This window comes from Lithobates pipiens, unplaced genomic scaffold (assembly GCF_037356315.1).
Source record: "Lithobates pipiens isolate NorthernLeopardFrog02 unplaced genomic scaffold, aLitPip1_a1.2 Scaffold_22, whole genome shotgun sequence".
NCBI lineage: Eukaryota > Metazoa > Chordata > Amphibia > Anura > Ranidae > Lithobates > Lithobates pipiens.
In genome coordinates this window covers 23,098,574-23,116,003 of record NW_027507784.1, presented here as the reverse complement: position 1 = coordinate 23,116,003, position 17,430 = coordinate 23,098,574, and the positions used below count along the sequence as shown (strand labels likewise).

Here is a 17,430-nt window from a genome sequence, read left to right as displayed (position 1 = left end):
ATAAATATCCCCCAAAAATATATGAAAACATTTTTTTTTCCCTTTTTCCCCTCAGTTTAGGCCGATACGTATTCTTAAGCGATTATTGATTGGTTTGCGCAAAAGTTATAGCGTTTACAAAATAGGGGATAGTTTTATGCCATTTTTATTAATAATTTTGTTTACTAGTAATGGCGGCGATCAGCGTTTTTATTGTGACTGCGTCATTATGGCGGACACATCGGACATTTTTGACACATTTTTGGGACCATTGTCAGCAATCAGTGCTATACAAATGCAGTGATTACTGTGTAAATGACACTGGCAGTGAAGGGGTTAACCAGGGGGTGGTATTGTAGGGGTTAAGTGTTCCTAGGGGTGTGTTACTAACTGTGGGGGGCTGGGCTTTGTTTTAGTGAACACTGATCTCTGCTCCAATCACATGGAGCAGAGATCAGCGTCACTTGTTGCTAGTCAGAACGGGGAGATGCTGTTTACAACGGCATTTCCTCGTTCAGCCGCCCCGTCCGCGGGACCCGCGACCGGACTCACGGGGGGTCCCGACCGGCACACGAGCGCGCCGCCGGCGGCGCTCACGCGATGGCAGGGCGGCATTTAAAAATGGACATACCTGTACGCCAATATGCCTGCCCGTGCCATTCTGCCGATGTACATTGACGTGTGCCGGTCGGGAAGTGGTTAAATAACAAACATGTCATACTTACCTCCACTGTGCAGCTCGTTTTGCACAGAGTGGCCCTGAATATCCATTTCTGTGGTCCCCCGGCGGGTCTTGCGGCTCCCCTACCGCATTAGATTTGAGAGAAGTGACCTGCCGCAGTACCAAGTAGCAATGGCACACTTCCATCCCGGGTAAATTGTATAAAGAAAAAAGTGGGCAAGTGGGACTTTAAATTAAGCTTTTCAATTGAAAATAAAAATAATGAATACATGTGAGTAGATAAAATGATTTAGATTTCATTTATAGTCAATAACCCCTAGGGGTAGTCCATGATCTTAGTGCATACAATAATAATACAGTAATATAAATACAGATATAAAATTTATATATTTTGATATTAATATTCATCAGAGAATCTGGAGTACAGACAAATCAATGGACGTACATGGATGCTGTTCATATCAGAAAAAACATAAATTACCAATCAAAATCATAAAATCACATGAATGAGTACCAACTCAATAGGACAAAGTTGATATTATCAAGGATTAAAATAAGCTTAATTGGGCATCCTTAGTTTTGGAACCCGACGCGTTTCTTGTCTTTTTGTCAGTCATCAGGGGTGGGATGCATGTTTTTACTAAAAAAAGCAAATGAATGTGACAAGTATTAATATATGTGGAACCTCAGTTAAATAGAGAGAGTATCAAATTGATCAACTTGATTGAAAAAATGACTTACAATATAGTCCAAAAATTAGGCAGAACTTCCAGCAATGGGATCTGTTATAATCTGAGATATAACCGTCTCATCCGGGGTTGAGGCAGGGTTCCGTCCACCACCCCCAACAATGTCAGAGGGCAAGCCAGGGGGAACCGAAGCCGACCGACCCAGACGCCCTCAACACTAGTCTGAATGTATATATATTACCCAAATCTGTATTTATATTACTGTATTATTATTGTATGCACTCAGATCATGGACTACCCCTAGGGGTTATTGAGTATAAATTAAATCTAAATCATTTTATCTACTTACATGTATTCATTATTTTTATTTTCAATTGACATGCTTCATTTAAAGTCCCACTTGCCCACTTTTTTCTTTATCCTCCCCCCTTTAGATAACCCCCTTGGAGAAGAGCTCTCCCAAGGGGATCACCTTGCGGGCGCGCTCCTGAGTCCAGCATTCAGCGTCATTATGGTTACTTCCACATCCTGGATAATTCCCACTAGCAGAAGGTATCTGCCATCGGGGTCAGCTATCTGTTTAGTACAATTAAAAGGAATGGATTTACGAAAAGCTATCAATACTCTCCTCTGGTCGGTCCATTAGCTAAGAATACCTGGGGATATTGGGTGTCAAAGTACTTGGAGCTGGAGGTAGAGGAAAAATGAGTTTCTTGTAGACATACTACATGTATACGTTGCCTTTTTAGGTACTTAAATATTTTCACCCTCTTTTGCGGGGAGTTCATACCTTGAACATTTAATGTCATGGTGGGAAAATAATGAATTGCATAGATGTGGTTCTGGATGCAACCCTTAAGGACTCTGGGAGGATTGAGGAGAGGGGAGGTTGTGGGGAAGGGAGAGGTAAGTAGCAGAAGGAAGAAAGAAAAGTAAGCACAATAAAGCCGAGAACATCTCGGCACATCATACGTAAACAAATTGTTAGTGCAACTAGTTGTGGGTCCGGAGGCCCACCAATAGGTCGGTGATTGGCTAGGACGATAGTCCTAGACAAGTGCCAACACTGTGGGGGCGCAGTGGTCCACCGGGCCTCTTCGGCCTGTTAAATCATTAAACCATGAAACAAAAATGCATGAAAAAATGAGCACTTGATGTAACGTTAAGTATCAAGCCCAAACTATTGAAGAAAAAACAGTATTATCTAGATTAAGCCTAGAATTGGTAATGTCCCTTCCAGGTCCCACTAGGAACCCTGGAAAGGTCCCCGGGAGGCCTTCAGCCTGAAAAATAAGCAGGTTCAATTGTTATTACCATTTCCTAAAAATTAACTACTGTCAAGAAAACCATAACCAAAAAGACAAAGAACAGTGGGCATGGCTGGAATCATCCTTGAGGAGCCTAAAGGTTGGGGGTGCACCCGACGACCCAAAGTGGGCCCCGGGCATGCCCCCTTCCTCCATAATTGAAAATTGGCCTGGATTGCCTCCAAGACATCAGCCAGCTTGTCAACCACCGGTCAAACTCCACCCTGGCCGCCGTCAATCTGCTTGGGCGGCCCAGGGTGGTAGACCCGCAAACGACCAAGCCAGCCCTACTGAAAAGTCCAGCTTATAATTGGAACTATAAAAAAAATTGAAATATGGAAATAACATATGAAAGTTTGATACCAATGGTGCGGCTCCAGAGAGCCTCCCCGAGACTCAGGTTCATGCTGAAATGGTAACCCCGAGCATATGAAAGTTCAGTTCCTCATCCGTTGGGGACATCCTGGAAATGTTATGCTTGAAGTAAACGAAGGACATGGGAGCCTCGTTGGGATGCCTGCGAAGATTTGTGGAGAGGCTGAGACATCTATGGGCGTGAGGACAATGAGGTGGGGTCCTCTTGGGATGGAGGGAGATCCAGGTGAAGATCCTGAAAGTGGCTTTTTAAATCGGGCAGGGAGGAAAGAACCTTTGTAAGAAAAAGAAAGTTTAAAGGGGAAACTCCCATCTGTACTTGATACCATTGGTTTGTAGAACTTGGAGTTAAGGTTTCAGGTTCCTTCTTTTGACAATCGTGACTGGGGAAAGATCTACAAACAATTGAAGAGAGTGATTTTGAAAAGAGATCTCCGGATTTTCTCTCGCTGCTTGTAAGAGCCCTTCTTTAGTACAGTAGAAATCAAACTTTATAATAACATTCCTGGGTGGGCCCTCCGTGGGTTTAGGTGCCAAAGATCTATGAATGTGGTCAAATTCAAGTTGTTCCAGCGTGATCTCAGGGGCCAACTCCTGGAAGAAAGCCATGGCCGTCCCTTGTAAATCAGTTATGACTTCAGGTAACCCGCGGATTCTAAGGTTATCTCTGCAGGCTCTGTTTTCAGACTCCTCCAATTTGTCACGCAGGCTGTCCAGCTCAGCATTTAGCTTATCCACCTCTTCCTCATGACCCTCCAGGACTGTAGTGGTTAAGTCCATATGCTGTTCAGGCTGATTTGTGTGGTGGCCTAGCTCTTTAAGGCCCCGCATGAGGTCAGAAGAAAGTTTACGTGAGGCAATGGAGATTTCATCCCTTACTATAGAGCAGAACTTTGCTAACATGGCATCATCGTGTGCATCAGGGCTTACCATCCCTTGTGACAGTAATAGACAGTGAGAGGTACTCTTTAAGGAGAGATCTGGGGTCTATAAAACCCCAAATTCCTCCTTTTCACTTAAAAGTTTGGCTATTTTGAATACTGTCACTCTTTAAAATTTGGCGCCTTTAAGCCTTCAGTAAACTGGAAGGGATGTCATGACATCGCTTCTGGGTTACCAGATCCGAAACTTGGATTTGAGTCTAGTTTGGGTCTCCGGCCAGCAGGCGGACATGCCGGCTGGTCGCTGGGGCCTCCCGGTGGGACAGGAGAGCCAGGGTGAGCCATGGAAAGCGGCGGGAAAGGGCGGGGGAGACGTTCCCTCCCGCTGCCTGGGATAACTGCCAATCGGCTGATCAGCCGCATCAATTGTTGTCACAAGAATGCCGACCGTTGTCTCTAAAAAAACATACCGGGGTGATGCCTGTCTCATAAAAATCTGGTAATGTTCATAAAAAATTGCATTTTTTTATTTGCTTTGCAAAATCAACGGTCACACAGTTGCAGACGCAGCCGCTAACTGTAGTAGAAAATGGAAAATGTTCAGAATAACATCATGCTCAAATAGGCAAAGCGGAAGAGTGAGTATGACATATTTGGACAAATCTTATATACAAGGCACTTATTAATGTATACCAACATCAGCAGTAGCATGGCTACCTAAATAGAGAGGCATAGAGACAGTGAAAGAAACAATATAAGAGATCTGAGACTGAGTGCCCTGGTTCCTAAAATGGATACTAAGAGGCCCATGTTTCCCATTCCATGCCACAAAGGCACGGAAAGATCTTCGACATGGAATCAAGGATTTTTCGTGCAGATAGAGTATTTCCCTGAAAATAAGCCCTTCCCTGAAAATAAGTTCTAATAAAGTCCTTTTAAAAATATATAATACATTTTGTAAAAATATTACATGATGTTGAGTGTGTCTCCTTTTGTAACTTTATTGTGGAAAATCCCTGAGTGGCTCAAGGGAATTGGCAGAATCTCACGCACCTTGGTATGATGGACTCACTTCCAAACTATCGCTAGATGTTCGTCACTGATGGGATAGACCCAGCCTGATACCCCACACTGACCAGTTATTGATTCTTTCTCCAATACACACCCAGCCTCATCTTACTATCAGTCGACATGAGGCTTCCCACCCCTACCCAAGGGACGAGTATGGGAAGACCTTTGTCGGCTTGTTCAACTGAAACCTCATTAACAGGGGAGATTACCCTCCCCTACCCACCCCCTCCCTTCTTTGGGGGAGGGGGGTTGTGTGTTTCTTCCCCACCCCCTTTTATTTTTTTGTATTTATCCCCCATCACATTACTACACCATATATAGGTAATACTAGACCTTTAGCGGAGACTGAGGAGATGACTATCTTCCTTCCCACTCTCCCCATGCCTCTCCAGCCTCTCCTTCCCATCCCTGTCCCTCCCTTACTCCTTTGTTTTCCACACTTTCTATTTTACCTACCTTAGTCCAATTATTGGACCCCTATACCAATACATGTGGCCAACCGGCTGGGATGCTCTGTTGGTGACCCGTTTCTTACACTGTTCTATAACTTCATACAAACAACCAAAAACCCAACTAAGCATACGAAATTTGCTTTGTTTCTTTTCCCCTTAGCTCCAGACAGAAGACCTGTTACTATTATTGTAATTTATGTTGATCATCACTAGTTTAACTGTTGATGCCCCGTATGCCTTATCTTATACTTCCCGATTTCCCATTATATTTCGGGTTTAATAACTACTACAACCGTTGATGTTAATGTGCACTTATTGCTGTCTGATCGGTAATTAAGAATGCCTTTTGTTATGTCATCCTATGTATGATATTGCTGTAATTCTGATTACACCTTTCAATAAAAACTTTTTGGAAGAAAAAAAAAACGAGCTACATTTTTTTTCCAATGTCTAGTGAGGATTAGTCTATCTGAAAATAGTATGTTGGTAACTATTCCACAAAATTCAGAGGGATATTGGTCAATGCCAATATTAAGTAGGGCCAAGACGGAGTTTGTGGAAGTAATAATACCAGTAACCTCCGAGATCAAAGAATTTGTATCTTTTGAAAGCTAACATATAAATTAATATAGTTAATTTTTTTATGTGGAAGATAAACAAGTTCATACTAAATTTTTTATTTTTATTTTTGTTTGTGGCAGTTGGCAAGGCTTTTGGTGCTGCGGATTCAGTTTGCGGTTCCCCGTTGGTGTCCAGTCGGATAGTCGGTGGTACAAATTCATTGGAAGGGGAGTGGCCCTGGCAGGTCGGTCTCACATATAAACAATCAAATGCACAGTATTTATGTGGAGGCTCCCTGATCTCACCAGAATGGGTTATGACGGCAGCGCATTGCATCCATAAGTGAGTATAACATGTTACCTTTATACACCCATTCTTCCTTCAGGCACCAATCATTCTGCTTTTGGAAAATGTTTCTAAAAATCAGCCATGGGCATGTTTATTGATACAGTGTTTATTTTTTATAAAGCGTCCAATTTAAAACTGTCAAGTGTGCATCATTGATAATTATTGATTGGTTTACGGCTCTTGTATGAGTGATAAAATTGAGCCCCTCATTCCAGTTCTTTAGCTCATTCGTTGTGTAGAAATAAATGTTCAAAACATGTAGACCCCCAGAATATCCTTAACTCGTAGTTCACAACTTGGATATTACAAACCAGGAGCACACTTGGGGCATCATGAAGGGTGCTTTGAATTTTTTTCTGCCTAGAACTAAGCAAGGTCCAAGTCTATAGGAAAGCAGCATGGGGTCCTAGGAGCAGTATAAATGGACCACTGTCACAACATTGCCTAGATGTGAAGTCGCTGTTGTGGCGAGCCTTCAGTCTGAGCCAAGGGCTCATTTATCACAGTGTGGTAATGCAAATAACACAATGCTTCTGCTAAGAAGTACTGATGCAGGGACTATGTGCTTTCATACACCTGTTCCTCATTGAGTGAGGATCCAACATTGATAAGGTCCTTTCTACAGACAGAAGTTTGCCAGCCTACGGCATACTCCCAGATATCTGAGATAGGAAAGAGGGACAGCACAACATATGTAGGCAAAGGAAACGGCACTACCATACCCCCAAGTAAGTGAACCATGTAGAATGAATATGAAAAAATGAAGACTTTACAGTTATATATATTTTCCTTTATACTGACATTTCATAATGATAAATGCCCAGGACTGCTACCAGTGGTTGCATCGGCTGACAAATGAGACAATGGAGGAACATCCATTCCCTTATCATCTCAATAGTGTATGAAATCAGAAGGAACAAAGATTTTGTCACTTCCTGTTTCAGCTGTTTGTTTGCTAGCCTTTACTGGCTAGTAAAACAGCCAGTCGAACTGGTCTTGGTTTGATTGGGTTCCTTGAAGAGCAGAGGAGATATCTGTCTAATAGACTCCAGATCTCTCCATAAAGATGACCTGTCCAGTGGCTGCTGGTGTTTTTTTTTTCTTGGAGAGGGTGGCAATTGCCACCACCTCTCCCCGCCAGTGTCGTGTCATGGACTGCACCCAACACCCACCCTGATTGGCCGGCTGGGTCACGGACGGCACCACCCTCTGAGTCAGTCAGTCAGTAGGTCGGGGCCCCGCACTTACCCCATCCCGCGGGAGGCATTGGCTTCTCTCCGGGCTGTTCTCTCTGGCTGCTCCCTTGCTTCCCCTGCGTTTCCTCCTGGTGGCCAATCGGGTGAGTGGTCACTTCCTGATTCGCTGGGAGGAGAATCAGTGTTACAATAGCAAATAATAATCACACAACTGGGTGGGCTTTGGACGCAGTGCTTTGTGCCCCGAGCCCACCCTTTTTTGAAGCTTATCAGAGCTTCGGGGTCTAATAATGTACTGATTGGAATTCATGCGTCCCGCGCCCTGCATGTAGATCAGGCGGCCGGACTCATTGATAGGGTAGCGGTGCCCGTGCACCCCTAATGGATGGGCCTCCACTGAACCTGTCACAACCCATGCTATCATAAGGGATGTTGTTCATCCCTTGTGATGGCAATAAAGTTCAATAATAAATAATAAAAAAATAAAGAGACAGTGCAAAAAAAAAATGAAATAAAATAAATAGTAAAATAATGAAGAACATGTTAACATTTCCTCATTCCCCTGTGCTCATGTGCAAATGTGAACCCTCACACGTAGGCCCCACAAATGGTGATCACACCACACACATGAGGTTATCCCTGTGAATATATATATATATATATATATATATATATATATATATATATATATATATACATACCTCCTTTTTTACTCTAAAGTATTATCTTGGAAAATATGTGTGGGAGGCAATAATTTTACAATTTTGTGGGCCACATCCAGAATTGTAGACCAAAAATTGGAACACCCCTAGTGGTGGACTTTTTAGGTGGACTTCTTTACACCTTGCAGCTTCTTCGGCTAATCCTGCCGGGGCGACCACACTAGAAGGCTCCGAAAGGGAAAATAACGATCGGCAACATCCAACTTGGTATTCTGTCATGTTTTTAATTACACGTTCTATGGAATGTCTATTCAACACACTGTTCTGAATATACCTTTTCTTATACTACACATACCCCTGAAGAAGGAGATTTAGTCTCTCCGAAACGCGTAGGGTATTTTAAGTAATCAGTGTTTATGCAGATCATCAGTGTTTTTATGCATTCCTTGTTTTATGTGTTCTTCTTAATATCTTTTCAATAAAAAAAAAAACTTTTTTGTATCTCAAGAATCTGATATCTATTGTACGTGTCTAAAAAGTCCACCACTAGGGGTGTTCCAATTTTTGGTCTAAAGTATTATCTTCTAAAGGCTTTTAAAAAGATATTTAGGTACCGTGGTTTGTTGCTATTCCACAAGTGTGCGCAATTTTAAATCATGACATGTTAGATATCTATTTACAAAATTCCGATTTTTGTTCCTGATTTTGCACTTGATAAATAGCTAAATTTCATTAAAGAGTAATTTTCCCTGCAAACTTGCATTTTAAAAATGGTGGCACCAAAGACATGTGCAAAAGGAAAAAATTTGTTTAGTTTCGTTTCGTTTTAATTCGTTAATTCATTAATTACGTTTAGTTATATTCGTTAACTTCCTTAAATTAGTTTTCGGATTTCGTTTAGTTTTCTACCGAATTCGAAAAATCGGCCACATTCGAAGATATTTCAACCAAATTCGAAAATATTTCTACCGGATTCGAAATGATTTCAACATGATTCGACGTTATTTCAACCACATTCGAAAATATTTTGTGACCCGACTTTAGGGCCATGTATCTCGGGGTCACTTGGTGCTAGACACTTCAAATTTGGATATGTTGTAGTGCTAGTACTATTGTGTTTGCATACCAAATTTGGGGTTTCTAGCTATAAGTGACCCCGAGATATGTGGCCCCAAAATCGGGTCGCAAAATGTTATTCTCTGCTCTAATAACTAATAACATTTTGTGACCCGATTTTGGGGCCACATATCTCGGGGTCACTTATAGCTAGAAACCCCAAATTTGGTATGCAAACACAATAATACTAGCACTACACAACATATCCAAATTTGAAGTGTCTAGCACCAAGTGACCCCGAGATACATGGCCCTAAAGTCGGGTCACAAAATATTTTCGAATGCGGTTGAAATAATGTCGAATCATGTTGAAATCATTTTGAATGCAGTTGAAATAATGTCGAATCATGTTGAAATCATTTCGAATGCATTCGAAATTATTTGAACATGATTCGAGATTATTTCAACCACATTCGAAAATATTTTGTGACCCGACTTTACAGCCATGTATCTCGGGGTCACTTGGTGCTAGAAACTCCAAATTTTGATATGTTGTAGTGCTAGTACTATTGTGTTTTCATACCAAATTTGGGATTTCTAGCTATAAGTGACCCCGAGATATGTGGCCCCAAAATCGGGTCGCAAAATGTCATTCTCTGCTCTAATAACTAATAACATTTTGCGACCCAATTTTGGGGCCACATATCTCGGGGTCACTTATATCTAGAAACCCCAAATTTGGTATGCAAACACAATAATACTATAACTACAACATATCCAAATTTTAAGTGTCTAGCACCAAGTGACCCCGAGATACATGGCCCTAAAGTCGGGTCACAAAATATTTTCGAATGTGGTTGAAATAATGTCGAATCATGTTGAAATCATTTCGAATGCAGTTGAAATAATTTCGAATGCGGTTGAAATAATTTTGAATCATGTTGAATTCATTCGAATTCATTCGTTATATTTCTTTCGTATTCGTTGTAATTTGTTATTTTTTTTATTCGGACATTCGGATGCATCCGAATGTCCGAAAGATGCAAAATTCGGCCGAATTTCGATTCGTTACGAAACGAATTGCACAAGCCTAGCACCAATCTCACGTGACATAAAAAATTGCAGAAACTACCATTTTATCACCATTTCACCACCATTATCTGGGGCCTCTGATTAAAAAAATAAATAAAAAATATGTAATGTCTGGGAGCTCCAAGTAGATTTCTAGTAAAACATTTTATTTTACATATACTGTATGTGATAAATGTCAATTGACCCAATATTGAAGCGGTTAACCGTTTAGGTCTCCCTTGTTTACACACAATTTTATTCCAATTCTGAGCCATCAATAGAGATTACTTCTACTTACTATCACAGTAAACTGATGACCCTGCCTAGGTTCATACCATTGGGCTTGTGTACATACAGGCCATTCATAGAGAACAAATTATGAACAAGTTGTATTTCATTCATTAGAGTCTGAAGGTCATTGATAGTAATGACATTGCACTGCCTTCTGCAGCAGATGGATCCTCATTTATACACAGGGGCGGACTGACCATTTGGCCACTCGGGCACTGCCCGAGGGCCCCCGGGCCACTAGAGGGCCCCATTAAGGTTGCCATCCTCAGTAAAACCAGGGACAGTATGTAAAAATCTGGGTTTCTTTTACATTTGTCTCTGAAATGTCCCTTACCGACATCCTTTTGGTCTAAAAATCCTGAGATTATAGCTGTCCCACCTCTCCAGTACCTTCTCAGCCAATAGAAACATGTCTGTGTATACTGTGTGATTGTATACTGTGTGTGTGTATACTGTGTGGCCCCATAATCTCTGATTGCCTGGGGGCCCCATCATCTCCTATTGCCCGGGGGCCCCATGAGTTGTCAGTCCACCCCTGTTTATACATATTATGTTCTGTTTTCTTTCTGCAGACCTATCCAGCGATCGAATTATAAAGTATATTTGGGCATGTACAGGCTGGGTGAGATCAGCTCTCATACAGTTGTTTCCAATGTAAAGTCTATCATCATTGATAGTACATATGTAGATGATGGAGATCCTGGGGACATCGCCCTGGTACAACTGGCCACTCCTGTCAACTATACTCAGTACATCAAACCAATCTGTCTGCCATCTTCCACCTCCACCTTCTCCTGTGGTACGGAGTGCTGGGTGACTGGATGGGGTGCAAGATATTTTGGAGGTGAGTCCATGAAATGGTAATCAATAGTGATTTCACTAATTTTCCATGTTAAGAAGCCATGCCTGTCATTTACACCCAACACATCATGTTAATTAGGGATTTTCGATTTTACTTTGGTTAGATTTGTGGGGGGGCTGTTAAATCTTGTTTGAAATGCGTAAAAAAAAACATTCACTCTAAAAGTGGCAGCAGTCTTTTGTCAGTATGTGTTAGAGAGACCTGGAGCAAATAGGGGGACCAAGTAGAGATAGTTGCTGCTACCTGTGTTCACTATATGGTGTTATGCTACATTGGTGCAAATTACAGCGTGCTGGGCTACATATTATTGGGTACCCCTTTCTGCATGGACCCAATGGTCCTTTTACACTGGGGCAGTGTGCTTGTGGGGCATTAGATAAAGCTCTGCAAGCAGCATCTTTGGGGTGGGTTGGGAGCGCTGTAAATAGCGCTCCCAAAACACCCCTGCCCATTGCAATGAATGGGCAACGCTTCGAAAGCACCTGAAAAGCGCATCGGAAGTACTGCAAAATGGGTCTTTTTTCAGTTTTTTAAGGTCCTGTTGTCACAAGACCTTTAAAAAAAACATACCGCTACCGTTTTAGCAGTGCTTCGGTGTGAAAGTAGCCTTAGGTTTGCAATAGAACTCCTGAACAGAGAAAAGGTTCTGACTCGAAAAGCGAACCCCATTAAAGTCTATGGGAGCTAAACTGGAAGAATCAAAATCAGAATCATCATTTTGAAGGCGTATATGCAAGTAATTGGCCATAAAAAGACATGTATACAGTGGGGATCGAAAGTTTGGGCACCCCAGGTAAAAATGTGTATTGACGTGCATAACAAAGCCAAGGAAAGATGGAAAAATCTCCAAATGACATCAAATTACAGATTAGACATTCTTATATGTCAAAAAAAGTTAGATTTTATTTCCATCATTTACACTTTAAAAATGACAGAAAACAAAAAAATGGCGTCTGCAAAAGTTTGGGCACCCTGCAGAATTTATAGCATGCACTGCCCCCTTTGCAAAGCTGAGACCTGCCAGTGTCATGGATTGTTCTCAATCATCGTCTGGGAAGACCAGGTGATGTCAATCTCAAAGGTTTTAAATGGCCAGACTCATCTGACCTTGCCCCAACAATCAGCACCATTGGTTCTTCTAAGCAGTTGTCTAGAAAATTGAAACTGAAAATAGTTGACGCTCACAAAGCTATAAGAAGATAGCAAAGCATTTTCAGATGTCAATATCCTCTGTTTGGAATGTAATTAAGAAATGTCAGTCATCAGGAACAGTGGAAGTTAAAGCAAGATCTGGAAGACCAAGAAAAAAATCAGACAGAACAGCTCGCAGGATTGTGAGAAAAGCAATTCAAAACCCACGTTTGACTGCACAATCCCTCCAGAAAGATCTGGCAAACACTGGAGTTGTGGTACATTATTGCACTATAAAGAGATACTTGTACAAATATGGTCTTCAAGGAAGAGTCATCAGAAGAAAACCTCTTCTATGTCCTCAGCACAAAAATCAGCGTTTGAACTTTGTAAATGAACATATAGACAAGCCTGAGGTATTTTGGAAACAAGTTCTGTGGACCGATGAGGTTAAAATAGAACTTTTTGGCCGGAATGAGCAAAGGTACGTTTGGTGAAGAAAGGGCACAGAATTTAATGAAAAGAACCTCTGTCCAACTGTTAAGCAGGGGGGTGGATCAATAATGCTTTGGGGTTGTAGAAGGAAAAATGGATTCAATAAAATTTCAGCAAATTTTGGATGGTAACTTGATGCCATCTGTGAAAAAGCTGAAGTTAAAGAGAGGACGGCTTCTACAAATGGATAATGATCCTAAACACACCTCAAAATCCACGGGGGATTACATCAAGAGGCGTAAACTGAAGGTTTTGCCATGGCCTTCACAATCTCCTGACCTCAACATTATTGAAAATCTATGGATAGACGTTAAAAGAGCAGTGCGTGACAGACAGCCCAGAAATCTCAAAGAACTGGAACACTTTTGTAAGGAAGAATGGGCAAAGATACCTCAAACAAGAATTGAAAGACTCTTGGCTGGCTACAAAAAGCGTTTACAAGCTGTGATACTTGCCAATGGGGGCAGTACAAGATATTAACTCTGCAGGGTGACCAAACTTTTGCAGATGCCATTTTTTTGTTTTCTGTAATTTTGAAAGTGTAAATGATGGAAATAAAATCTAACTTTTTTTGACATATTATAAGAATGTCTAATCTGTAATTTGATGCCATTTGGAGATTTTTCCATCTTTCCTTGGCTTTGTTATGCGCATTAATATACATTTTTACATGGGGTGCCCAAAATTTCGATCCCCACTGTAAATGCAATTTTTTAAAAATAGTTTTTGGCTTTTCAGGAGTAGTGATTTTAATGACGTTTAAAGTGCAACAATAAAAATGAAAAAATCCTTTAAATATAGTGCCAGGGGGTCCCCCTAACTCTGCCTGTAAAGTGGCACATCTGTTGCCTGTATAGAACATGCTGCAGCAAAAATTACATTTCTAAAGAAAAAACAATGCATGAAATGACATTTAAAATGCCGGCAATACAATACCAGTGGCTGCAATAGAAAAATGTAAAAACAAAAAAAACAAAAAACAGACCCTTCTGGTCTGGTATAGATTTTAAGAGGAACCCTGCAACAACATTTTTAAAAAAATGGCGTGGGGGTCCCCCTAATATCCATAGGCCAGGAGGGGGGAGGGAAAGTGAACATCTCCCCTGAACCATACCAGCCTACATGCCACCCCCACCTCAAAGTACCTTGTTCCCATGTTGACACCAAAAAGTTTAAAAAAGAAATAAAAACACAGACAGTTTTTGACAATTACTTTATTAAACAAATACAAAAACAGTGTCGGCTGATGTAAATCCATCATGATGCCCGCCGCACCCAAAAAAGGAAAAGAAAAACGCTCCGCTGTCAACTAAGGCAAACCTCCAACTGTCTGGCTTGCCATTTGTCAGTTCCTATATAGGTAAGTGCGGTAAGTCACCTGGTGGCACTGACCCCTTTGTGGCATCACCAACCCAGCATGCACTGATCCGTAATGTCACAAGGGGACGATGCCAACAGGTGAAGTCGCCAGATGGCTCCGCCCCTTACCTATATAAGAACTGTCAAACGGTAAGCCAGGCATTTTGCGGTTTGCCATAGTTGACGACGGAGCGATGTTTTATTTTCTTTTTTCGGGTCCGGTGGTGGTGTTGTGATTAATGATGGATCTACATCAGGGGACTGTTTGCCAAAAATTGTCTGTGTTTCTATTACTTTTTGACACTTTGTTGGTGAATGGGTAGGGCCATACTCATTCACATGAGGGGGCGGGCTCTGGGGGCCCCCTTGTTAAAGGGGGCTTCAAGATTGGATCACTGGTCTGTACTTACACAGTACTCTATAATTCTTGTTTTTCAATAAGACCTTCCTGGCCTCTCCCTCTGAAAATGCAGCCTAGTAAAACTGTTTACCTACTGTACATCAATTCTGTATGATACTTCAAGCTACCATCAGGAAATGTGGCAAAGAGTTTCTTTTACTATGTATCCTCATACTGGGGCACTTTTCACTTTTCCACATGACAAGGAGGAGATATACTCTTAGATGGTGGCAGTAGAACCCTGCATGATTTTCCCTTTTATTCGAGGAAGGGCGAGATGTCACCCATAAAGCCTCCCCAAAAAATGTACTCCTCCTCCTCACTGCCAGCATCCCAACACTATTCCTCAAAAAAACATCCCATTCCTCTTACATTCTCATGGCATACCACAGGTAGGTAGAGGGCAAAGGTGGTAGTTTTGTACAATATTAATGGTGCTGGAGGCTTGGCGACCTGCCATTTTGTTGTAGCACACATGACAAAAAACAAATGCACATAAGCACTATAAGCAATAAACTATTGATGCTATGAACTCTTGAGGAGGAGGAAGAGGAAAATGGGTGTCTGTGGTGCTGGTGGAAGAGTTTAAAAAGGACAAATTATATGTTAAAAAAGCATGGCTTGCTATTCCCCCTAGATGAGGAAGGGGAGGAATAAAATTCTACATAAGGAATTCGTAGAAATACCTGGAGGGAAGGCATGCATTACCAACACTTGTAGACAAGTGGCTACTCTGAGGCCTGGAAGCAGGGCCATTTTTAAGGCAGGGCAAAAGGGGCAACTGCCCTGGGCCCTGTCATTGTTGAGGGGCCCAAAGCAGCTGCCTTATACTTGCCAGCTATCCTGGTTTATATTCCCTCTTCCCTTGAGGTTTTAGTCCTGTGCTGTGTCCCAATATCTCAGTGTGAAGTGCTGCTACTAATGCTGCCCAGCTCTACCCTATTGTTGTGTACAGCTGACTCACCTGCAGACCCTGTGTTTACATGTAAATTACTGGCATTCATATGTAAAGAGTGACAGCATTCATATGTAAATAGGGGATATCATGCCCCCCTGAGGTCATATCCACAGTAATCTCTAGCAACCAATCAAACAGAAATCATGTGCTGTAACCTCTAGCAACTAATTAGTGAGCCGTAATGTGTGCTGTAACCTCTAACAACCAGTCAGCGAGCGGTAATGATATGCTGTAACCTCTGGGAACCAATCACAATAGCTGCCTGATCTCATCCAGTAAACTGATTTTGAGTCTAACTGCTATTTATTGTATGTCTCAGAGCAGGTGGAGAGCAAAACTACATGGGGGGGGGCAATAAAAGTTTTGCTCGGGGACCATTTAATATTAAAGACAGCCCTGCCTAGTAGGATTTCACTAACTCCTTTTATCACTGCTGCCTGGCCTTCCCCTTGAGTAATCTGCAGCCTTTTTTTTATTTTTCATACATTACTCCTCCTCAATGCCCGAACCTCAATGCCAATGTGGTACTATGGTTTACACGACTTCATCGCACAAGGCGTAAAGTGAAACTTAACTTAAAGTGCATAATACTTTTTAATAAGCTGCCTGGGGGGTATCAAATGTTTTACATGTTGCTCCACAATCACACTTTAGGTGCTGGCTCCAAAGCCATTAATTGCACCAGCCACCGGAATCCTGCACACTGATATACAAAGTAATATCCATTCTTTATTTAAATAGCCAAGAGGAACCAGTTCTATTCCAACATGTTTTGTACTAGGCACAATATTTTTGCAAAGGATGACAAAGCCACTACCCATACAATTTGCCTTCCTGTGCAGGAACTTCCTGTAATAAAGACCGGTCAGTGCTGCTCTTTCTCCTTGTGCAGGGTGACTGGTTTTGTCTTGCCCCTCCTATAGTTTTCTGCAGGAAGCCTGTAGTGGGTGGAGCCTACAGGGTTCCCCCCACAGCTCTGCACAGGCTATGTACAGTGATGATGTCACTTTTCCTTTTTTAAGATAATATCTGGGTTTGCAAAGACATTTGGTACACAAAGTGGATTGCTATTGTTTGTGGCAACTGCAGAATATATTTAGTTGAATGTTTTTTGTCCCCAGAATGCAGCTTTAAAGGTAATCTATCTATATATAGCTTTGCTGTAGCTATGACCTTGTAATCATTGTCTTGTCTGTTCCATCCCCAGGGAATGCCATTCAAAATGGGGTCCTCCAGGAGGTCATGGTTCCCCTGATAGACCGCAATACATGTCAAAAAATGTATAACAAGGCGAGAGATTACTTTACTATACAGTATGATCAGATTTGTGCCGGCTACAAGAATGGGAAAAAGGATTCCTGCCAGGTGAGTGAACATTCCAGCATGGCTGGCCTTTAGGTCTGGATCTCTTCAAAGAAAGCCAAAGCAATGCATAACAAAATGTTCTTTTTTACCTGGAATGGATTGGAAAGGTTAATTGCTGTAATTGCTGTCTCTAGCCTGGATGGGGACATTTCTTACTGCCCTCTATTGAATTTTTTTGTAACTGTATTGTCTCCCTTTATTTTTTAAGTGCTGCACAAACTGTCACAGGAAAGGTCCAAT

At 41.7% G+C, this 17,430-nt stretch overlaps 1 protein-coding gene across 1 annotated transcript in view; it reads left to right on the top strand.

The window, feature by feature from the left end:
* The window catches only part of LOC143923412 (serine protease 27-like), a 29,360-nt gene that overhangs the window by 1,340 nt on the left and 10,590 nt on the right, over positions 1-17,430 (top strand). Inside the window, exons 2-4 of the mRNA XM_077447069.1 lie at positions 6,138-6,339; positions 11,193-11,464; positions 17,033-17,190. Of these exons, the coding sequence (XP_077303195.1) occupies positions 6,138-6,339; positions 11,193-11,464; positions 17,033-17,190 (632 nt within the window). The remainder of the gene's footprint in view (positions 1-6,137; positions 6,340-11,192; positions 11,465-17,032; positions 17,191-17,430) is intronic.